The 25,151-nt window shown below is 31.7% G+C and overlaps 1 protein-coding gene across 3 annotated transcripts in view; it reads right to left on the minus strand.

The window, feature by feature from the left end:
• The window catches only part of LOC130900754 (rap guanine nucleotide exchange factor 4), a 302,255-nt gene that overhangs the window by 101,499 nt on the left and 175,605 nt on the right, over window positions 1-25,151 (minus strand). Inside the window, exons 1-2 of one of the 3 annotated variants that reach the window (XM_057811610.1) lie at window positions 12,804-13,092; window positions 1,941-2,163 (exon numbers count right to left, since the gene is read on the minus strand). The exons of 1 other annotated variant lie outside the window; for it this stretch is intronic. In XM_057811610.1, the coding sequence (XP_057667593.1) occupies window positions 1,941-2,000 (60 nt within the window). In that variant the 5' untranslated portion in view covers window positions 2,001-2,163; window positions 12,804-13,092. Of the gene's footprint in view, window positions 1-1,940; window positions 2,164-12,803; window positions 13,093-25,151 lie in introns of those variants that run through there. One more of the 3 variants, XM_057811611.1, reaches the window with a different exon arrangement.

Below are 25,151 nucleotides of genomic sequence, written 5' to 3' on the forward strand. Positions count from 1 at the left end.
AGACGAATCCAACAATTCAATAAGGAGGACCTCGTGTCATAATATGTAGGTACTAGATCAACAATCGTAATAAAAATTATGACGCTTTTTTCATTCTACTAGTATTTTTCATTCATTATTGTTTTGAGCTTATTTTGAAAATTATTTTCAACTTTTTAGTTGGATACAGGTTTTCCGATTTTCACAATTTCGGTGGATATCTTTTCTTTTAATTTATTGCGTAACTCTGGTTTACTTTTTTGACGACAAACTTTACACTGACACTTCTAATAAGTTTTGTTCGTTGCTATGGTGATGCAATATTTTGTTCATGCATGGAACTGGTCTAGGCTAACTAGATATCAATACTTCCTCGTATTTAAAAGATTTAAGAGGTAAGCAGATTTACGAAGATATGCTTAATACCCTTCGTATGTCGTATGCGACCGTGAAAAATTAAACTACAAGCTTCAAAAGAGGTAAATTTTCCATTGAAGATGATGACCGATCGGGAAGGCCAGTTTCTGTGTCAGTCCCGGAAATATCGATGCAGCTCATAACATGACTTTTATCAGACCGTCGAATCGGGCTAAAATGGATATCTGAAGCACTGAATATTTCATACGAACGCGTTCATCATATAGTTCACGTCTATTTGGAGTAGAGAAAAATTGCTCTCAAATGGATCCCTAAATGTTTGAATATTGACCAAAAGCGTGCAAGGGTAGAAGCATCATGTTCTATCTGTGCTCGATTTAAAAACGATGTAGACTTCTTAAACCGAATTGTTACTATAAATGAGACTTGGTACCTTTCTATGATCCAGAAACAAAGCAACAATGGAATGGCGACACTCTGGTTCTCCAAGAAGTTCCGTGTCCAAAAATCTGCTGGAAAAGTTCTTGCTTAAGTTTTTTGGGATTGCCTTGGACTAATCATGATTGATTTTTTGGATACGGGTATAACAATAACTGGAGATTTCTATTCGATTACTGACTACTCTACGGGAAAAAAATTAGAGAGAAAAGACGCGGAAAGCTATCCAAAGGTGTTTAGTTTTTGCAGGACAACGCCCCTGAACACAAATCTCATGTTGCCATGCAAATAATTCGTGATTTAGGGTTTGGATTCCTTATTCACCAGATTTGGCTCCGTCCGACTATCATCTCTTTCTTCAACTCAAAAAAAGTTTAAAAGGTCGTAAATTTTCTTCCAACGAGGAGGTAATAAAAGCTGTGGAGGTCTGGTTTGCAGAGCCAGAAGAAACATTTTTTTTGAAAGGACTAGAGACGTTGCAGGTTCACTGTAAAGGATGTATCCAATCAAGAGGAGAATATGTTGAATAATAAAATATTTTGACAATGAAATTTTGTTTGGTTCTATAGTAGGCTAAGAATTTTTCATTATATCCTCGTATTTTAAATTATACATTCTACTTTAGGAACCTATAATATATATTTGTTTAATAGAAAATATTAGTTTCTTTGCAAATGAAGCAATAACCTGAATCATTCATAATTCCTTTCTGTATAGGCTAACGTTCAAGGTTAAACCAGGAACCTTATATTCACCCTAAATATTTTGGTATATATTTTAGCTTCTAGCAAGAACATCAAAATATTTAACGCGACAAGCATTTAATTGAAGGGTTATTTAAGAAAATTTCTAAATGAGCAATTACGTTGCCAACTAATTAACAATCAATATTGTCATTCTTTGACGATCAATCGTATTTCCAATATCCTGATTATTACTCCGTTATCCATTATAGAATTACAGTTTATTCACTCTAAATTTCGTGCTTACCTCAACAAGTTTAATTATAAGAAATGCGAGGGATAAGTTCACATAACTTAAGCCAACGTAATTATGGAGGTTCTAGATATAAAATGATTTTTCATAGTGCTATATTCGAATATTGAATTTTAGTTTATTACTGGATAGTGTATCAAAAATCTTACCTTTGTATGTGGTTTGAGCTTGTAAAGTCCTTTATGACACCAAATATTAAAACATTCCATAATTCTATTAATTAGAACATATTGGAAAGCTACACTTAACGGAAAATATCGAACGATGAATGTTCACTGTCATTGTTTATAAAAATCGTCACTTTTCCACTGATATCTGATGCTTGACTGATAAAAATATTCACTTTCCATATGTCCATTTTATTCTAGCGGTCTAATTTAGATACATTTAATCAACTTATTGAGTTATTATTGAAAAAAATATATATGGTAAATTTTTATCACAGTTAATTTAATAAATGATAACTATGTTAAATCATTAATGGATAGGAAAGTTTTCCATTCTCAGCACATTTTCAATATGTTCAGCTCATGGGTAACTTTGAATAACTATTTCCAGCATAGCCAAAAGTGGAAAAAATCTAATGGATACAAATGAAGAAATTAAACGACAAGAAATATGGGATAACGATAGATTTAAATAGATTTATTTTGTAGATTTTTAGCAAAAGAATTCATTTTGTTAAAAATTGTGTCAGTACGTAGATTTGGTATTTTTGTTTTGCATTAAATTTCATTCCATCGCCTTCGAGTTCTCTATGTCCAGTGACTCAGAGAAGCTCTACTTTCATTCCGCCAGTCAGCTTATTGAGTACTTTGCAGCATTACAGACTCAGCTTTGATATGAGTCATTGCACTGTTTACGCGGATCTACACACTAATATGTTTGTTTTCTTGTGCAGGAATTGAAATAAGTATAGCTACCAACTCGATATCCACTTCGTATACACCTGATTTAGTAGGTATAATCATTGGAGCTTATTTGTAAACATATATTCTCACTTGTTTTTACAAAAACGTAAAGGTGCTATTTTTACAATAGCGCACGGAAAATTTTTCCAAATCTCCGATTTTGTTTCCGTGAACTAAGTTAAAAAATTCATTGAAATTAAAACTAAGATAAAGATAAACATTAAAACTAAAACAATTATTTTTCGAACCACTTTTCTGAAAACAACAACATAATTAGTATATTTAGGAATCGTTAGTATGTTTTCATTTTCCTGATGGAATGTCGTGGAAGGATTAAACAATTTTTGTGATACTTTTTCTGAAGAATGCCATCCTCCGTATCTTAAGAGTATCTTAGAGTGAGCAAATCAGCACCGCTTTCCACTATCATGGTTTCCGAAGTACCTCTCAGCCCATGTCCGCTATATTCTTCGCGTTTTTTCAGTTTCAATTATTTTGCAACAAGTTTTGAGGCAGCGCTGATGGTATTGTATCCAACATGTTGGGTATAACATCCACGAATTTGGTGTGCAACAAATAATCTGCTGTTCTTATTCTTGGGCTGTAGATCTGCATATTTACTCAACGAAGAAAAGGCAGTGAGCTTGGAATAATTTCAAAGTTATTTATATCCTGGGGTGGTTATCAAGGACGACGGTGACGATGGAGAAAATCTGGAAGCGAGTTGACGAGGAGAAGTAAACAGTTGGGAGCGTTGAATGCGGTAATAAGATTACAAAAAAGGAGGAATAAGAAAAAAAGGAAGATCAAGGAAAAGATGGTACTCATAGGCGATGGAAGAAAAGAAAGAGGAATTCAGGAATAGAAAACGAAAGTAAAAAATAGGAAAGAGTGGAAGGGAATCACTTCCATGCTAAAAGGCCAGCGTGATATACATATGTGCCAAAGATCCCAAACACTAAAATAACTGTTGCCAGTAGATATTTTTCATATGAAGCTTCATATAAAGATGTGGTTATTTGTTTTGCGGTTAATACCCTGGACTTTTTTGTTATATAATCACAAAAGCAATACAATTCGAAAATTGTCAAGCAATTTCTCAAACATTTTCAACTGCGGTCCACTTATTCCTTAAAAATCTTATGACCAACTTGAGGTAACAGAAGAATTATGTACGCCAGGAAAAATTTGAGTAGTTAACGTTCTTAATTGGAAAACTTATTTCACGTGAAGGTGTTGTGCTTCTAATATTCTCGACGTTCCACAATATTCAACGAGCATACTCAAAGTTCAACTTAAACTTTTAATAGGTTGATGAAAAACTTGTCGAGAGTTTATATTTTTAGGGTGTATAATAATAGAGTCGGCGATTTTTAGTTAGCACAATAGTAAAGAGTAACCCTTAAAACGCCTGCAATATTCTTTCCATTATTTTGTAAATCTATTAATTTTTTTCAGACTGTTTCTCTACTATTATATGAAACGGGTTGGAAATAAATTGGGTGGAATAATTTTCAAACCTTACGATTGAATCAAATGTACATGTATAGACTTATTTTAAAGAAGAATAGGCTGTTTATAAACTAAAATAAATGATGAATGAACTTCATCTGAAATAGAGATAGAAATTTTACATTATCATATCGGTGGACAAGCCTTTAAATTCAGGTAGCGCACACCTGTCATTCATCGTCGTTATCGTCATCATCATCATTATTAGAAATAGATGAAAATCATTAGGTTCAGATTAGGATTACAGGACGATCAAAAGAAAACTCCACATTTTAACAAATTGAGTTTTTTAATTTGGCTGACAGTACCTTTAGATTTCATTGTAGTAGCGAGAGAATCGATCAAAAGCAATATGCTATAAACTTCTTCTCACTTCATGAAATTTTCTCATAATTGACGTGTTTCATCTACGTTACGTCACTTTTTACAATTTAATCCAGTAATGAATGTCAGTTGTAGACGCCCGGGAATGTCTATACCCCCATTTTCTAACTTTTATGGTCATTTGTTAGCAAGTTATTTGGCACCCATCATTTCTTCAGTAATAATGCTCGATTCTTCGAAAATGCCGTTCAACCGTTTTTAAACCGAATGCAAAATTTTCCAACAGAAATTCCAACCTACGACTAGTACTACTAACTTTGTTATAAAGATCGGATACCTTTACAACTGAAAGAAATATGAGATAAAGGAGAGATAAAAGGCAACATACTCCGGGAGCCAGCTGCATATTTTGAATAGTCATTCCGTTCCATCTAATTTTGCTTGTCCTGACAGAACTCACCTTAGAACTGAACTTAATGACCTTCAGCTGGCAAGGTAACGCCGGTCCATTTAATAAACTCTGTAAATTCAACACATTCCGGGATGGCTCAAACTGAATAATATGGTTGATTATATTGAATATTTAACAAATAAAAACCTTCAGCTGCATGTAGGGTGATGGAAAGTCCTTCAGCTGATACGCTGAAGGTCCCCATGAATGCGCGCGCGTCGGTACATTGGTATCAGCGTTGATCGGCTAAATATTTTATTTTTGTTAAATACACTATAAACTATCGATCACTTTAATTTCAGTTAGATAATTAATAGTTTATTAAATTTATTTATACATTTATACATATACTACTGATTTTTATAGGGCGCATAAAATTTTTGTCATTTGTATTTGTGCCAATAAAAATTATTGCTTATAAAATTATTTTGAAGGTGAAAATTTGTTGACCTTGATAATTATTTGTTAGCCTACTACGAATACTAAAGGTATACTATAAGCTGAAGGACTTTCCGTCACCCTACATGCAGCTGAAGGTTTTTTTTGTTAAATATACAATATAATCTACCATATTATTCAGTTTGATTCATCCTGGAATAACTTGAATTTTCGGAGTTTATTACACCTGGATCAAACGGACCCGGCGCTACCTTGCCAGCTGAAGGTCATTACGTTCGCTCCTAAGGTGAGTTCTGTCAGGGCTAGCAGAATTGGGTGGAACGGAATGACTGGTTGGAAATGCAGCTGGTTCCAGGATCAACAGGATTTATGTATTCTACCCTAAAATTGAATGTATTAATATCTTACGAACAACAACAATTGCAACTACTTATAACAAAGCTTCTGTTTTAAATCGTTTATTGAAAATAACAGAAAAACATGTAAATGACAATTCTAATCATTGATAAGACAGAATTTCACGTACTACCCAGATATTTTAAATTAACTATGGCCTACACATTTTTATGTATATAGGTGTTTTACCACTAATTAGCCAATAATTTTAGTGAGAAACGAAAATATCTTTCAAACAATATTACATTCTGTAAATAGATGAAAGTGATATTTATAGTGGTACATTTATTAATGTTGTAAATATCATATATTTTATTTTTATATATTCTTCTAGTGCCATGTATGGACTTAGGCAGATTTTCTCTATAACATGCAAGAGGGTTGTACGTAAAATACGTAAAAAAGTTGAATAATGACTTTATGCTAAAGGTTACAGGCGCCGCTAGGTTACACTGCTGCTGTAGCCAATTTTATCAACGCTAAGTCATAGCATTCTGCGTGTAATTAGGAGTGAGCGGTTGCTTGTTGAAAGTTACATTTATTTACCTGCCGTCGGAAAAGGGCTTTCTCTGATTGAGGAGCATAGCATCAACTTCAAGTCAAACGAATTCGGGCTTGACCGTAGATTGACAGTAAGAATTTTAGTTGACGAACTGTCAATCCCCAAAACAATCGTTCTCCAAATTCTGACAAAAAAGCAAAGAGGGTTGAGTGTTGAGAGGATTAGTTGGAAGCAGAGGAAAGAGGTGACTTTCTCAACCGACTCATCACTGGAGACGAATCCTGGTCTTACAAATTCAATGTGGGGATGAAATCCCAAAAACAAAAAAGTCGAGAAAATCAAGGTTAAATGTGAGGACAATGATATTTTTTTTTTCGATTCTAGTGACATTGTTCACAAGGAATTTATCCCTCCCGGTCAGATAGTGAACTAAAATTTTTACGTTGAAATTTTGAGACGTCTCAGAGCTCGTGTAGCTCGCCTACTCACAAATCGCTGGTTGTGCGTGGGTTTTTGGTTTTGGCTCAATAACTATGACAAATTATCCGCTTATTAACCCGATTCAACCCCTTGTAACTTCTTTTTGTTTCCAAAATGCAAAATGGTGCTTCGAGGTCGGCACTTGAGAAATTTGGAAGCCATCAAAACAAAAACGCAACTGAAGACTTTCAGCAAAGTTATCAACAATAGAAAGAGAGAACTTTGAAGGAGACCATTATTCAAATAACTGAAGAATTGTAAAAATGAATTTATTATTCAACTTTTATACGTATTTTCCGGAGATAAACCGTATTATGCCTTTCCTTTATTATATTTAGAAAGACATCTACAATTTAACGTCGGATAAGAATATTTACGTTTAAAATGATGTAATAAGCAAAATTCTATGGATGGTTTTTTATTTTAGGTGGACTTGAATTCAAGCTTAAACTTGGACCGTCCTAATCTAGTTCAATTTTTACATTTCTAATTCTACTTCATTTCAAATAAAGGTTATTCGAACTATCACGTCGATTTATTCGCTAGAATAAACTTTGCGGATTATTGAACCCGTTTGTGGCAGTTGAGAGTATTAAAGTTTTCAAGTCACAGACAATTCAAAGTTTAGCCTGGTGTATCCTCAGCTACATGTATTCCAATAGCTAACAGTAATGGAAAGTTCAAATAAACTTTGACATGTGATTGTTTTGGAAGTGCTTGTGGAATGTACCTATCGACATCGAAATTTGCTTTTAAAATCAATATCAACTCCCGTCAATCCTAATAAAAGATTAACGTACTTGCTACAAATTGTGATAATTTTGATTTTCTTTTTGTATCTGATATTGTAATGAATACTAATCATATCTAACTCATGTGCATAAACAGGTTGTCTCAGTAATAGTGCACTTCATGACGTTTTCTAGAAAGATACCATAGGCTAAACGATTGTTTGCTCCAAAATATCGTACCAAATACTTCTATTCAGACAACTACGAGGTATAACCACAAAGTAAGGTACGTTTCGTTATATAAAATAAAATGTGTACAGGTACAATACACATGTACAAATATCTACAACTATTAAACTTTTTTTTACATAGCCGAATTTCTTCAGGTACTTATCATAGCGTAACACAAACTTTTGTAAGGCTACTTCTTAGAAGATTGTCGCCTGTGTTTTCAAACGTGTAGTAACATATTATTTCAGCTTGTCATCATCGTTCAAGATGGAAAGAATAGATTTTAAGTGTAAGAGATGAGAGTTCCTAAGAGGGAGGTTGGAGTTGTACGGATGATGATTAAAAACATCCCAGCGAAATTCCTGAAGGAAATGTTATGTTCACAATGTAAGGTCGGGCTTTATCGTAGTAACTTTTAACAATAATTTTTGGCGCCTGTTCTATATTGCGTGGTGCAATTTTTCAATGGTCTTGCAGGGCGTTGATTGTTTGGATTCGTAGTAAGGAAATCAATCAGCGAAATCTCTTTATTATATCAAAAACAGTGCACGAAGTGTGCCTCCATTCCATCGATTGTCTTTTAGTTTCTGAGGTGTCATACGAGTTTCATCCCCTGTGACTATACGGGAAAGAAAATAATCACCGTCTTCCTTAAAGTGTGTTAATAATTGAAGCCGATCCTTTATCGTTTATTTTATTCAGTAAGAATTTTTGGTATCCTATGTGAGTAAAGTGAAGTTCTCGAAATTTTAGTTTTAAATTTCACTAATTAATGATGGTGAGATTTGCAGAAATTCCATAGCAAGACCACTTATTGCAATCTTACTGTTTCATGTGAATTTCTTTTCAATTGCGTAAACCAGTACATCAGTAACCAAAAACCATATCGTTCTTAATTGAACTGTTTGGCCCATGAAATAATCATTGAATGACTCACAGCATTTTGTCCAATTAAAGCTAATAACATAAAGAAATACTACAAAGAACACGTCAGCAACAACGATCTGAAGATGACGTACACTCCCTCAGGTGAAGATGACATCCATTCTCAGATTTAGTCGGAGTAACTTGAAACTGCGATTGTAGTGCTACCGCTGGTAGAAATAAAATGGAGTTACATTGTGGATATACCTCGTATATATTGCCGCTCGTTTCTTACACACGTTACGAATTAAATAACACTTACAAGTATCAAAAAGTTAGTTGAATATTTTTCAATTATCTGGATTATAATGAATTCAGATGAATTCAAAATGCTTTATTTTACTCAAACATTTTGTTTCTAAGTTTATCCTGAATATTAACGGCTCTTAAGGGGAGGACAGGCCATTATTTATTCAAAAACAATTCTCTAGATAAATACAAACGAATAACAGAAAAGACCGCAAAATTTAGTGCTTTCGATCGATGGCTATGTGAATTTACAAAAATAGTGAGTAGCAGAAGAAAATGAATTCCTAAATTAGCTGAATATATGTTATTTATTTTGCGAATCTATTAGTAATTTTTATAACTAAACATGAATATTTGATAGTCTAGTAGATCATGTAAATATGATCAAACGTATTGGGATATGAGAATAAAGAAATCGAGAAGTTCGAATAGTTGGGCATCATAATTAAGGAACGTGTGACATCGAAAAATAACTGATGATTTTATAATCTAAGAAACAAGCTTTTATTGTTAGCTTATCAAAACTTGGAAATATTATTTCAGATACCCGGGGTCTAGAAGTAAATTATTGTACATATTTTGCGCAAGTATTTGATATTCTAATGTTGAAATGAAAAAAATGGTTAATTCTGAAAATTTTGATAATTTCTTCACTTGAAAAAAATTAGAACTATGCTCATAATAATGATGAAATATCTACTATCCATAACAATTTACCAATCCCACTTGCCCTGACCTAAGCACGCAACATCAAAATTCCAAATTTCCATTATCCATCATTATTGCACCAAAATGAATAGAATTGAAAAGAAATGAAAAATTGCATACAAGACATTGGAGATGTTGTTTGCTTAGAATTGCATAACCAGCTCTAGATAAATTAATTAAGTCAAATATTACAAGGAAGCCGTATACATAAAGAAATCAGTAGGCTCTAAAAACCGGCGCCGGTTTTTCTGCTGGTGCATGCACAAACGACGCTGATTGCCTGTCAGTGATAAAGCCGATTTAATGGAGTCAGGATGTCGAGTTCATAGTCAGATTAAGAGTTTGTGCTATTGGAAAATGTTTTGTTACGAATACAAAGAGCCAGGCACAGAATACATCCAGTGAATCATGACCGAGCAGTTTATAGAGAATATCTCTTCTCGACTTTAGAGCAAGATAAGCATGAGGATGATATTAGACATATTTAATTATGTCTAAGGAAAAGTTGAATAGAGCAACACAAAAACGTGTTTCAGCTGGCTCAAACAGATGAGTAAAATCTTTAGTTATAAGAATATAAAATTATATTATGATCCAAGAGAACAACAGTCAACATAAACTTAATGGTTCTCATAGGTATAGTCAGTTTTGCAAGGGAAAAAAATATTATATAGTAACACAATGTGGCACGTTCTTTTTAATTCCCAATTCTGTATCATGGAATGTACCCACTATTGAATGTATGAATGTGAAACTGATGCAGCATAAGTGGATAAAGAAACATATGAACTGCCAGAGTAGGAAGAAACTTGAGGTATTGATGTAAGAAAACGACCCTGTCCATACGCATATTGCTCAACAAGCTCCTGCACGCGTCCTCTAAATGACAGTCTATGGTTTGCTGGTATTTTACGCATATGGGGCAGCAAAACAAATACAGGGAAAAACATTCCAGCTTAGAGTTTTTTTTTTAAATTCATTCCAGTAAATTCGTCGGTGTCCGTTCACGCTTGTTGCAAGTTTCATCTTTGTCCATAATAATTGACGAGCTACCTATATTATCGGATATCGAGAAGACCAAAAGTCAACTAAACATTAATATAAATTCTATTGATTCTTGTCATCTTCTCTTCTTTATGCTATTCAGATTCATATATAAGCAATTGGCATACAGTTCCCTTGTATCTTGTATGAATATTCGTGTAATTTTTGAAATAGTTTTATTTGAAAAGTGCAACAGACATTTTAATACGCGCACCACACTAATAAAAGCGTATCAAGACTTTATGTATTATGAACATCTTCTTTTTGTAAACTAGAGATATCAAAAAAATAGTATACATGTGTTTAAAAAAAAATAATAAAATAAAAAAGTCTTACAAGAGCAATTATAAACAAACGAACACACTGAAGGAACACAGCAGAGAATAATAAGTGGACGCCAGATTATATAAGAAGCTCAAAGAGAAGCCGAGTGGTTATGTGGTTTAATGAGAATGCGAACATTGTCCCGATATTTTTCAAAGCTGTAAACAGTAACTGAAAATAAAGCAATTGAAGACAGAAGGTATATAAGTCAAATGTTTCAAATAGAACGATACGGTCCGTTTTTCTTATGCCATATTTTTCAAATATGAACTATAGGGATGTTGATATTCCTAAGATTAGTCATGTTAAATAGATCTTTATACGAGCTCCGTCTCGCCAGCACCGCAAGTCGAGAAATTAGTGCCAAGTTCAAAAATTAGATGCTCTGTAATTTTCACATCAACGGAATATTCAAAGTTGTGGTGCTAGAAAAACGTGAAGAAACGCAATGAAAATAATTACAATACATTAATTGTTGAGGTAATAAAATAAGGTGTTTATTAGGTGCTGAAGAGTTAATATCGTGAAGTTATTGATAAACGAGTTAATTTCCGTGAGATAACGAATCTAAAGGTATCTCAGGTATCTCTAAAATTAAGATCAATACTCGATCAGGTATCAAATAAGCAGAAACACTAGGTGCTTGTGGGAAATTTGCATAACGAAAATCATATGCGAATGGAAGAAAAATTCAGGGTACCTGATACTATTATAAAAAATGCAAAATATAAAATGAATTTTTAAAATGGTGTATCAGTTATATCAGTTTTAAAATGGAAATATCCTATTAGGACTAAGTACATCAAGCATGGTGGTTTTAGAGTCTCCAAACACCAAAACGATACTTCTGATCTGTCTCCTAATTATTTAGTGAGTACTTAATTAGCACTTCATTTTATGTCAGTTTTAGCAATAAAAAATTTCTACTAGAACTCAGTACATCAGGCATAGTAGTTTTAAGGTCATTAAACAATGTAGAAATAATATTTCTTAACTGTCTCCTGATAATTCAGTGAATACCTAAAATTAGCACTTAATTCTATGTCAGTTTACAAAATGGAAAAAACCTAATAGGACTTAGTACATCAGGCATGGTGGTTTCCAGGTTTCCAACCACTGTAGAAATGATATTTCTCGACTGTCTTTTAATTATTTAGTGAGCACTTAATTAGCACCTCATTCTCTAACAGTTTCGAAGATCTTCTTCTGGACATATTACAAAACTCATGGCGGCTTTATGCTTTTATCACCCATAAAGTTGAATGTATTGCAATGTTTTCTTTTGTCCATTAAAGCACCTAATTATTCAGCATTTCAAAAATTTATTTTATATTTTGCCTTTTTTATAATAGTATCAATCACATATGATTTTCGCCATCCAAATTTCCTACCTGATTTTTAAAATTTCCCGGAAATTAACACGTTTATTAATTATTTGGGGATTTTCACGATATTGACTCCTCAGCACCTAATAAGCACCTTATTTTATTACCTTAACAATCAATGTATTGTAATTATTTTCATTGCGTTGCTGGCATCATGTTTTCCTAGCACCGCATCTTTGAGTATTCCGTTGATGTGAAAATTACAGAGCACCTAATTGTTGAACTTGGCACCTAATTATGGCATTTTCTAGATGCAATTTCGCGGCTTTGCATTTTTGGCGAAACAGTCGCAAAGAACAATTAGTTTAACTAATTCATTTACCTTGCCTACCGATTATGTGCCTTTTATTACTGAAAAATATATCAGGAATAAAAATGTATTCCATCGATTAATGATAATATTAATATGAAAATTTTTTAGGTCAGATCTACACCACTTACTATTTTGATATAATTATGTTGATATTCACTTGTTTTAATAATTTATATCCATAACCTGTATACATCCACCTTTAATTTTCACATAACCACTTACAGAAGATGAACATTTTTATAGATATTAAACCGAATCAAATCGAATAATAAGAAGATTACACAATTTAGGAAATTATAAACACGAATCATTTTTGTTACAATTTTATAAAATTGTGATCCAAAAAGTGTACAGAGCGACATTGCTGCTTATTAAACAATATCGGTTTATGCAAACAACGTACCGAACTAGTTTTACTGTGTTTATTCTACATGGCGGAGAATAGACTGAATTATAAAATTAACAAGTGATTCTTCGTTACTCTCTCGTACAAGGTGAGCGTATTCAAATCAAATAGACCTTTTTAAAAGAGCTCTCAAAGAAGTAGAACAAATCGGATTTGCACCAATTAATATGCTACTCCTACCAACGAGGTAGTTTATAATATGTATTAATGTTTTTTTTTACATTATTTTCGTATATTAATTAACAATCATTTTTAAATTGATGTGAAAAATAGAACATACATTAACAGAAAATCACAAAGTCATTTAAGAGATTTTTTCAAATGAGAGATAAAAACGGATGAAACTGTCTGTATTTTCTGAACAATGCCCTAATGTCAATACATAATAGAAAAGAACGCTAAAAATATACAAAGCTCTGATTTTTTTTCACAAAAGCCTCATCCCTAACAAACTTCTAATGGAAACGTTGTAATTTGGGAAAAAGTATCAGTTGGAGGAGGGTGAAGATGAACGAATTGAGCACTTAATTTAGGTTTCGTTGTTTTCAATGAATTATACAATTTATTGTAATAATAAAAATTTATTGATACAAATACAAACATATTTACTCAGAGATATTGATATGGCTGAATGGGTATTTAAAAGACCTTTCAACTAATGTATAACAACTAAAAATAAAAAGGTATCCTTATGATAAGCTTGTTTCAAAATAAAAATCGACAGGTTTCAGGATTTTTTCTTGAAGTCGCCGGTATACGAAATAATGAATTTATCACTTTCATTTGCATCATATTTTATAGTGAGAGGACAGAAGTAGAATTGGACCCATGAAAACTATTTCAATCTATTTATTTACGAGGCACTCTTAGAAAGGTCCCGCAATGATTTTCCCTTGAAGAAACGTAATCAACCGTGTCAGTTGCGGATGCGTATATGTATATATATATATATATATATATATATATATATATATATATATATATATATATGTATATGTATGTATATGTATGTATATGTATGTATATGTATGTATATGTATGTATATGTATGTATATGTATGTATATGTATGTATATGTATGTATATGTATGTATATGTATGTATATGTATGTATATGTATATATATGTATGTATATGTTCCGTTTCGTGCCTATAGCGTGGTAGCAGTAACCCGAAATGGAAGCACTCATTCCTTCTCCTACTGCCTGCGAGAATCGATCGGTGATAAGATTCTTCAATACATAAAATCTGTCATATTCGTCCACATACGGCTTGATATACAGCAGCAGATTTCTCAGAATTTGGTTGATAGTCTTTTGATCATTAAATCTACAAAACTGCTCTTGCTCTTTGTGCTTCTAACGTTTTCTTTCACCTAATGAAATTAATGTCCTCAGATGAGAGTTTGACAACATCGAGAAGCTGGTTCTATTAACATACGACAGAGTTCTACAACAGAGAGATACAAAAGTTGATCTCACGATACCAGTAATGTTTCAATTCTAGTAGTGGCTATAATGAAAAATAGCTGAAACATAGCTATAGCTGCACTTGTTTCTGTAAGAGTTATTTTTTCACTTTCTAAAGACATAAAATAGTTTTTCCTTTTCTGGATGCCCATCGTATTTGAGAGAAAAACTATTTACATATTATTTATATTTTTTATTTGATCAGCATCGCTAGACCATTACGAATAACTTAATTTTTAAACAGCCACACTGTATAATTTAATAGTTTCAGATAATAATGAGTGTATTGTTTCGAAGTTTCGAGTCTGCTTTTCCTTGTGAGAAATCCAATTTATGAGGAGCATAGTATTACGTAGTTTTATAAGAACAATTATTTCAAGGAGAAATCGTGCAAATTTTCTATATAACTTTAAATTATTAATAAATATTATTTTACGGAGATGCTGGTAACCTTGACCGTTATATTTAGAAAAAAATGTTGGATTAGGTAAATAATATAAAGTGGCACAGCGAATATTTGAAAAAGATTCAAATTAACAGCTTTACTATTCCTGTTTTTATGATATCTCAAATATTTATTATGAACGGCATTATAAAAAGACAGGATAAGCCCTGAGAATCCGAAAATCCGAATGTAAATTACGAACAAGTGAGGTTAAGAAATTATAATGATTAGGACTGGAAGGGTTTGAAAACTGAGAAACACAAGACATTACAACTGACTAGACTGACTAAATAAAATAATCCAAAATACTGTTTGAAGTACGAAAAATGATAAATGTAATGTTTTTCGTATTTAGTTACTCTTTCTATTTATGGGGTGAATTAATAAACACTGTCGTTCACGTTCTTAATTTATTTACACACTAGACAATACACTAATTATAGTTACTTATATATAAATATCACTTAAACAATTTCTATTACTAATTCGTTCTTTTCACTACGACTATTTATTTATAATAAACCAAATACACTACATTATGTACCTATGTACCTATCCCAAAAAGAAGCAAAACAAATAAATGAATAGACCTTCATGAAAATTATTCAAAATAAACAATGTAAATTCACCGCTCACTATAAGAAATTGTTTTGATTCGAATATAAAACGAATTCCGCAATATGCGCCTTCACCAAATCTTCAAATTCCATTTTAGCTGGACAGGACTGGCCTACGGAGCCATTTCGCAAACTTTTTCGTATCAATATATTGCTGATACTTCTTTCAAATTTGATATAATGCTCAAATTTCGTATGCCACACTTTTTAAGAACTTTCGATAATGAAAAAAGAGAACGGCAGATTTTTTCATAGAATGAAAATATTCTCTAGTACAAAAAGTATCTATGATGATTCGATCATTGATCATAAGAGAGAATAACAAGGTTTCTCTTTGAAAGGGAGTTTTATCTTAAGGTTATATATCAGTACTACAAGTAAAACCTCTTTTTTCATCGGTTAATACTTTAAAAGTAAATTAGAGAGTTGATTTATTGTCAAGCTCAAACTAAACATCTATAATAAGTTTTTTATCAGATTTGTAAGTTCAATATCCTTAAAGTCTTTTAGTATTTGACCATAGTAAAAGTAACGCGAGAATACTACTCGTTCTGCGCATGTCTCACGACTGCTTGATTTTTCCGACCGATAATATACGACCTCCAGTTGCCACGAATTGTGTCTGAAAGGTGTCCAGGTGACCAGAAATGAACCACCGCTAACATCTTATTGTTCATGGTACGTTTATTTATTTAATTGTGTTTTTATTATGTTTAAACATGGCTAAGCAGCAAGGTGCAAAAATTGTGTGTGAACTTTTAATTAATAAATTACAGCTTTTGAAAAATGTTAAAAAAAGAAACGTGTGTTGGTCCGAGATTGGATACGAAAATGATATACTCTTTGTGCCACTAATAATATATGTCGAGAACTATCGAAAGATCGAAGTGGCAACAGAAACTTTTTTATAATGGATTCAAGTCTACATTTCTCTGACGAAGGAAATGTTATTAATTATTATTATATATAAATAAAATGTATGAATTTATTTCTTTAATAAATTATAGTAAATTTTATTATTTCACTCGTACAAAAATCGAAACAAATACTAGTATATACGCTAGAAACGCATTGATCACGACTAAATCTCCTAATAGTACTATTCTCGCCCAGTTTACGACCCCGTGTGATATTCACGGAGAGTGAACAATTAATTTGGAAGCTACTAGCTTTTTATAAGAACAAAGGTAAATATTTAAGAAAAAAATTGGAAAATGATGAATCAAAAAGAAATACATCCCACAACGAATTGAAATTGTTATATAGTAAATAATATAATATGAGGAATATAGAAAGAAGACTGGGGCTTGCAGCTCTCAATTACGTCTAGCATTTATTGCTAGTTTAGCCGTTAGTGTTTAGTAATGGTGTTGATCTTTGTGTCTACAGCGTCCTAGCAATAACATTCACATTTTTCAACTTTGTGTAACAGCTGGGTGTTATGCGAAAAATATTGATTAAAACACGGGAATACGGATGACAATAACGAGTAGATAGAACAAAACTATTCTAATAAATAAACAAACTTGAGTTATAGTTTTAATATATAACCAATCTCCTCGTGTTTCTTTCCCATTAAAAAGAAAATACAAACTGCCACGAGAAATTAAATTCGTAAATTTTTTTAAATAAAATAATATAAAAAAACTAGATAATGAAATAATGAAATAAAATCGAATTGAAGTAAGGAATATTACTCTTTTAAATATTGATTACTGAATGGCACGCTTTCGTATCTGTATAAAGGGTAAATATTAACGGATTTTACTATATTATGTTACGTAGGTAGACCCAGTTGCGTTCCCTTCTGAAGTGTTATAGATCGCGCGACTATCACTTGTACCAGTTAACCCTATCTTCTCTTATCTATATTGGTAGAGAGCCATGGTGAGAAAATATTAACACAATATGGCGAAATGTCCGTTTCTTGTTTTTACTTCTGGTTTGTGGGTCACATAGTGGAAAATATAATTAAGTTGTAAACGCGGTTCACATTTCTTTCTAACTCCCGGGCTCCTCCCATCATTACAGGGGCATCCCCTATGTGTTGCCTTTGTTAATTAAGCTGCAGATTTCATCAATCTTCTAAGGTTTGTTGAACAAATGAGGTCCAGTATGTTTTTTATCATAATCTGCATAATTTGCACTATTTGATAAATCCCAATTCCATTGATAAAGATTGTGTTTGTTAGAACAAAGGTATTCCTCAATAACGTTACTACAAAATATCTGGTAAATGCTAACAAGTGGAGTGCAATTCATTTGGAATTCAATTGTGCTTATTATTTCAAAATAGGTGCTTTATCTTTATCTTTGTATACTATATTATTAAATTTAATCAATATTTTAGCGATTCTTAACAACTGTCAACATGCATTTTGTCTAAATTATTAGTTTAGAATCGCCGCTCATCTACGTATTACATTGTTGTACATCCACAAACCTTGTACCGCCGATGCATTCGGAGTTTAAATGGTCTTTAAAAGTGCTTTATGAAAACTTTCAACACGTTGATGAAGTGTATTCATTCCATTAAACAAACACTACGTTATTCCTGCAACACATTTGAAAACTGCTATTCCGTTGTGAAAAATATCCGCAGTGCGCTCACATATATTTCACGATTATTTGATATTATTTTAATATTATTCTTGCACCATCAAACACAACAGATGGTCAGGAATGGATATGAAAAACAAGGAGAAAAGTGGGAAATAAAAGATAAAGATTTCAATAATTCATTTACGGATTTTTACTCTGTCTTTTTATTGGAGTGGCTTATGTTATATAGTGAAGCAAAATTATTTATTACAAGACAAGACGATGAAAAATTATGAGGGTGAGACGTTGGTTTATGAAGGACGTCTTTTTCTATAACATCGGAGTGGGCGCTATAATATGTTATACCTAGAGGTCATCAATCTAATATGAGAAAGTTTCTGTTGGTAGTATGACGTGACTTTATTATATTATAATATTCATAATACTGAAGCTTCAAAACATTAACCACATATGATATTAAGTGAGAATGAATCGACAGGTTTCGTTCCAATTGATATATGATGCAACAAAACCTTTAGTTACTATATACTTCGTAAATATGGAGTTTATTGATTTTGATTGCTATTCAATTGTTTTTGTGAATTAAAATTCTTTAGAAGCGACGTCGAATTTTGAAAGGTTTTGTCGTTAAGGATATCGTGGAATTTTTTTTATTAGAATCTACGAGATATACATAGTTTATACTAAGTTTATTCAACTAATTTTTTTCTATTGTTGTTTCTAAAAACAGGAATTTCCGTAATAATACACAATTATTGAAACTTTTGAAGATTTATATCAATATATTGAATAAAATATTTAAAAAAACGCGTTCACAAGGTATATGAATAGTTAATATATTATAGTTATAATAAACATTACTAGACGCCAAATCTCGTCTGATATCAAAGTTACTGTCATCCATAGCGACCTAATATAACATAATCTTCTATTCGATAGATTTCAATAAAAAATCCAATTGAATAGCAGCCATAATCAATAAACACAATACTTATGTCTAATTGTCATTCAAAAGTTGTTTTTTGATTCAAATGAGTTTACATTTCATGAAAAATGTTTTTATTATACCGTAATTCTTGTTTAATTAAGTATGTAAGTTATTTTCAATTTCTCAATATCCTCATTTAGATGGAAAATGTTTATATTTTTACATTATATTTCGACCATCATATATATATATATATATATATATATATATATATATATATATATATATATATATATTGTCATTGGTTAGGGTTGGAATTTTGGGGTCTCCCACTTTGAAGCCATTATCAAAAAAGGGGGAGGTTATAGTGGTTATTCATTAATTCCAAGGTCTCAATCAGCCTACTCCTTGACATATCAAGGAGAAAACTGAAACAAAAAATATATGAATACAATAGAAATAAAAATAATATGCTTAGCATCTTCTCTCTATTTTAATCATTTCATATTTTTTTTGTTTCATCTTTTGATTTCTTGAAATTCCAAGTAGTAGTCAGATTGAAGACTTGTAATTAACCAAAAAGAGGTGATTCGTTGCGCGGAGCAAGCAGATTGAAACCATGGAATCGGATCACCTCTTACCAATGAACGAATAACCATCCTATCACCACCCTCTCTTGATAATGGCGAAACGTCGAAAATTTCTTTAATTTATTATTCCGTAGATAGTGTCAAAATCAGTACAAGGCATTTGATGTATATAATTACTGTTTAGATAGGGTAGTATTTAGAGAATAGACTAAAAGGTCATCAATACGATAAACCAACGAACCATGAAATAACAAAAAACCATAATTTCAATTATAGAGATTCAAAAATCCTTGGAACGAAATCTGTTACACAAAGAAGATAATTTTTAGAAATGGTTCACATTCGTAAGAACAAAAAAGCTATAAATGAAAATATATCATATTTTGTTATAGACTTAAAATTAGTTGAAACGTCAATTTTTATCTATCTAAAAATTGTTAAAAGGGACTAATTTTGAAACATATATATTAAAATTAATATCAATTATTTGTACTTATTCAAATAAAAACAGTTTCGATAGATTGGTGGGTATTTTCCATTAGGTCACTCCCTACAGGATTAGTTTTACTAATTACCGTTCTCAAAATAATTCAGTGTAAAACGAACAGGTATTAAACGTGGAATTTCTCTAAAGGTAGATTTTCGTATTATATTTAAATAAATGAGAAAGCATGATGTTGATCCCTCTTCTTAATTAATATATTTGTAAATGTATATGAATATTCTACGAGCATATGCAAGAACGCCACAGCACTATAATAATTAGATTTCATGTAATATTTCAAATTTTGGTTGTTTCATATACAACCATATAGATGTTACTGATATTTTAATATATTTAAATATTATCTTAATTTTTTTATTTATACAATTTTCCAATTTTCACAACTTTTTTTATGTTTTTGCTGATTGATTGCTCGATTTTGTGTCTCGTAATTATTAATGGCTTTTTTTATGGATGATACCCTGGACGTTTCGATCTAATTTTGGTCTTTATCAAAATATAATTCGACATTGACAAATTGAGTAATTGAATCAATTAATAAATCACCACCACATGAATACAATTTGCTTCAACCACATTGAAATTCATAAAATACAATAATAAATTTAACTGAAATTGTTTAGATCTTTTTCATTATTGAAAGCTTCCTGGTTTCTATCTACAAATATTATTTCTTGTATTTAATTATGTTTTTTCAAATTTTTATAATTAAATATATGTTTTTCTGATATACAATGGTTTATTAATGCTTTTTAATTCTTTTAACGTATTGATAACTTCTTAATCTATTTAATAAGTAATGAGATATCTGTTCTATGTAAAAGATAAGATGGTTCTGAGAAAAATCATAATAAGGATACATTTTCCAAAAATCTCAAATAGACTCTTATAACGTTTGTGTTTAATATTCCTCCTATATCGATGATCCTACATCAATATCAAATATCTATTAGTAAGAATTGCATTCCCTTCTTGAACTTGAGTACATTTCATTTTTCACATTAATGATTATATATTTTGAAAACCTTTCAATAAGTTATTGTTTCTTGATACTTGTGATACTCTCATTTCACGGTCCATTTTCATCATCTATAAAATATTGCGTACATCACTTTTGGGTGCAAATTTTTCGGCTTTTCCATATTGATAGATGTTTCTTCATAGATTTTCTATTTGATAACTCAAAATAGGTTCCAAAAGCAACCTCATTTTTATTATTAACCAGCAATACATTATATCCTCAGATGCTTGGTTTCAATATAGATTTCGAAGTCACCGAAACACACGTTTGAACAGATATAAATGACCAATGAAAATTTTATTACCAAAATAGTTGATTGTTAAAGGATGTATAGCCTGCTGAAATACTACTTGACTTCATCTTTATATTATGAATACAATGTGGTCTAATATTTTCTAAATTCAAATAATAATACCAAGGTTAAATTATAGTTATTCACTCAGTCATTAAATTATGAAGGATTCTCAAACAACTTTTGAAACTCATTCCCGAAGCGTTGAATAATGCATATCAACGAAATAGAAAATTTTCTTCTCTCGTCTTCCATTCCCAGGGAAATTAATACCTGTGAATTGATGTCAAACATCTTTGCGTATTAACATTATATAGGGAAATATTATTTTTATTTGTGTAGAAATTATGGAAACATAGGAAATCATTTCATGATTTGAATATTGAATACGACGTCTCTACTAGATACTTATGGTTTAATCACGTGAATATGTAGTACCTATATTGCAACTTGATTCCATATTTAGTTGAAAAAATGAAGGAAATTCATTGTCGATATAATTTTTATAGCAATTACGAATATAATTATAATTTATCTTGATTCACGTTCTAAATAAAATTTCGTGCATAAGAACTAACGGTATGAGTCTTTCAGTATTTTCAAAAGCGGTTAAAATATAGTAGAAATTTTCTATTGCTCTAGCTAGTTATTATTGTCTTCACTGAGCCTAATATAGTGGAATAAATAGAGATTGTACATACTTCAGTCATACGAAAAAATCGCCAATATTTATGAATATTTCGAATCAGTATCATAGTTTGTTGAAATATATCGAGGAGAATTGGGAACAGACTATCCTGAGAAAATAAAATAGTAAGATCTATTTAGAAATGACTAATTGCCAAAGTTTTGGTCAAAAATATCCAGGAAGGGGGTTCGAAAAACTGGTACTGGTGTTCATAAGCTACCATATGATAATAAAAAAGGGAATCAGCAATGGAAAAAACTGTCTTGTCTTCAGTTAATAACTTATAAGCTAGATGCATGTTGCAAGACAATAAATTTACTCGTAAAATAATTATATCAAGAAGAGAGTTCGACTGTGTAAAAGCAGGAATTAACACAAGGTATAACTTTCCTAGAAAGCCTAGCTGAGTACAAGAAACCACTTCACAGACAGCCATGTTGTGGTGAGAGCACATATTTCTGTAGAAATAAACTCAAAGTCAGTATGAGATTATGTGTGAGCCCTAAACATGCCAGGTGAACGTAGTAAAGTTACGGTAGCCTGGATATGGATGTATGAAGGTTACGAAAATAACAGAAAAGCAGATAAAATTGATAAACAAGCTACGTCAATGTCCTTCGTTGGATCGGAGCCCTTTTGTGGTGGAGAACAACTCATGATTATGCTGGAGAAATTTACCACTTCAAAGACAAGTGAAACGGTTACGTTATAAATTCACGTCATACCTGATAAGTGAAAACATTAAAACAGTTAAAACTCTTTTCAGTTTTTAAATGAATATTGGTAGGTGGTGGTATTGTTGATAGAGTTCTTAGGTCTATTGTGCTAATCGAAGGAAGACACTGCAGAGCACATTCTATGTTAATGTGATAATTTAACGAACATAGTAGGCATAGGAATGCAATTGGCAAAGTATTACAGAAGAGGATAAGGCTGGAAAAGGGAGGACCACAATAGATCTAACAACATTCCAGTGATTTTGGTGGTGTTGGTTTAGAAGTAGTTGAAAATAAAGGCGTAAGCTTGATAATAGTATGGAATGACATTCGTCACCTCAATTCATTTCTATTTGGATCATTGAAAATGATTTTATAATAAGATAGTTTTGTAAGAATTACAACAAGAATCAACCAATGCTGAAGATTCTGACAAGGAGGTAAACAAAGAGGTGTTTTAGAGTCGAAGGAAGCAGCTCTCTTCACACTATTCTTCGTAGTTTTATTTGTTTGTATATTAGTTTGAAATATTTTTGCTCAGATAATGAAATTTTCAATAAACTATTATTAGGTTATATATCTTAGTATAAAAATTTCTTATAAACTGAAGCACCCAGCCGATTAACTGAAAAAAAAGGTGCATCAATCTTTCATTAAAAATTCACTTTCAAACAAGTGTCTAAGACAATTTACTAATGGCATTTCTCTAGCTCTGTTATTTATGTTCCATTATGCGAAATTCCATATTCATGTTTTGGTGTGTCTGTGTATCAAAGCCCCCATAAATTTAACTTAACACAGATAAATTGGTAGCTAACTCGATTTTAAAGTTTCCGAGGTGACCGAGAATTAACTTCCTACCTATTTACGAGAAATTAATAGTGTAGAATATCTCAAGTAATGAACTTCTAATTAGTTGCTATCTGTAGATGATATCTGGGGATTTCATCAAATATAATTATTGCTAGATTATCATTAGCATTAATCATTTTATACAGGGAAACCCAAGGGTTGTAACTCATCTTTTGTCGTACATACAACAATTTCTCTTATTTTGCGTACAATGGAAAGTGCTATTATTTCTGATTCACAGTGCTCGTGAGTCCCAATTTTATATGTAAAGGGGATAGAATTATATATTTCGTGAAAACGTGAAAACTGTTTCATCGCATTGTGTAATAAAAAAGCTTTCAGTATACTTAGGCAAGGTAATATATCTTGAGATACAAGAAAACTGCAGTCTTTTTAGGAAAATGTTCAAAGTCATTACGACCTACAAGTTTTTAGCAGAAGCTTCCACAACTTAAAAGCTTGAAGCCAGTCATATTTTGCCACGTTCTAATGTTCTCAAAAATTTCAGGAATCGTCTATCTCATCTTCGTATGTCGATATTCAACCTTAATCTTGTGCTACGGAAAAAAATCTTGATAGACCTTGTTAGACTTTGCTGATGTGAGAGATCCACACACGGCTCATCTGGAGAAAAGAAATGTTATAAAATGATATGTATGAGGGTAGTTTAAATAAAACTATGAATTATGTTATTAAGTTACAGAGCTAAAACTTTTTACAGCTCTTCCAGAAGTCTTTGTCTTCTCTCGGCTTGTCACGTAACCATTCGCGCACGACGGATTTCACCTTCGCATTGCTTTCAATTTGCTATCCACTAAGTGCCTCTTTCAATGAACTAAATAAATATGGGGACAAATCGGGACTATAAGGAGAGTGTCCCAGTGTTGCCCAACCCAAATCGTTCAACGTTTCCATCATAAGTAGAGCTATATGCGGTCTGGCATTGTTTTTCAGCAATAGCACACTACGGATTGGAATATCGCGTCAGTTTGAAATGTAAACAGGTGTCACCATGTTTATAATATAATACTGAGCATTCACAGCTCGTTGTACATACCTTTCATGTTACAAATCACGGTATACAACACCTTCCTCGATAACAGTGTAACATTCGCTCTAACTGGCATGCCGTCGTCGGTGGAATGCTATTCATACAATTGAGTTTTGGAGAGATACTCATCAACGAATCGGTTGAGTGATTATGGATACATTGTCGCGGATTGTACATTATCTTTGACTAAAAAACTAACGAGGTTACGTTTAATCAAAAATTCCGAATTTGAACCATCCTTATATGTTACTTTTTAGAAAGAATACGATATTCATAATTTTTTCAGCATTTCTATTGTTTCACGATTTTTTATCGATCTAATTTTTGGAGCATA

The sequence above is a fragment of the Diorhabda carinulata genome, chromosome X (genome assembly GCF_026250575.1).
Source record: "Diorhabda carinulata isolate Delta chromosome X, icDioCari1.1, whole genome shotgun sequence".
NCBI lineage: Eukaryota > Metazoa > Arthropoda > Insecta > Coleoptera > Chrysomelidae > Diorhabda > Diorhabda carinulata.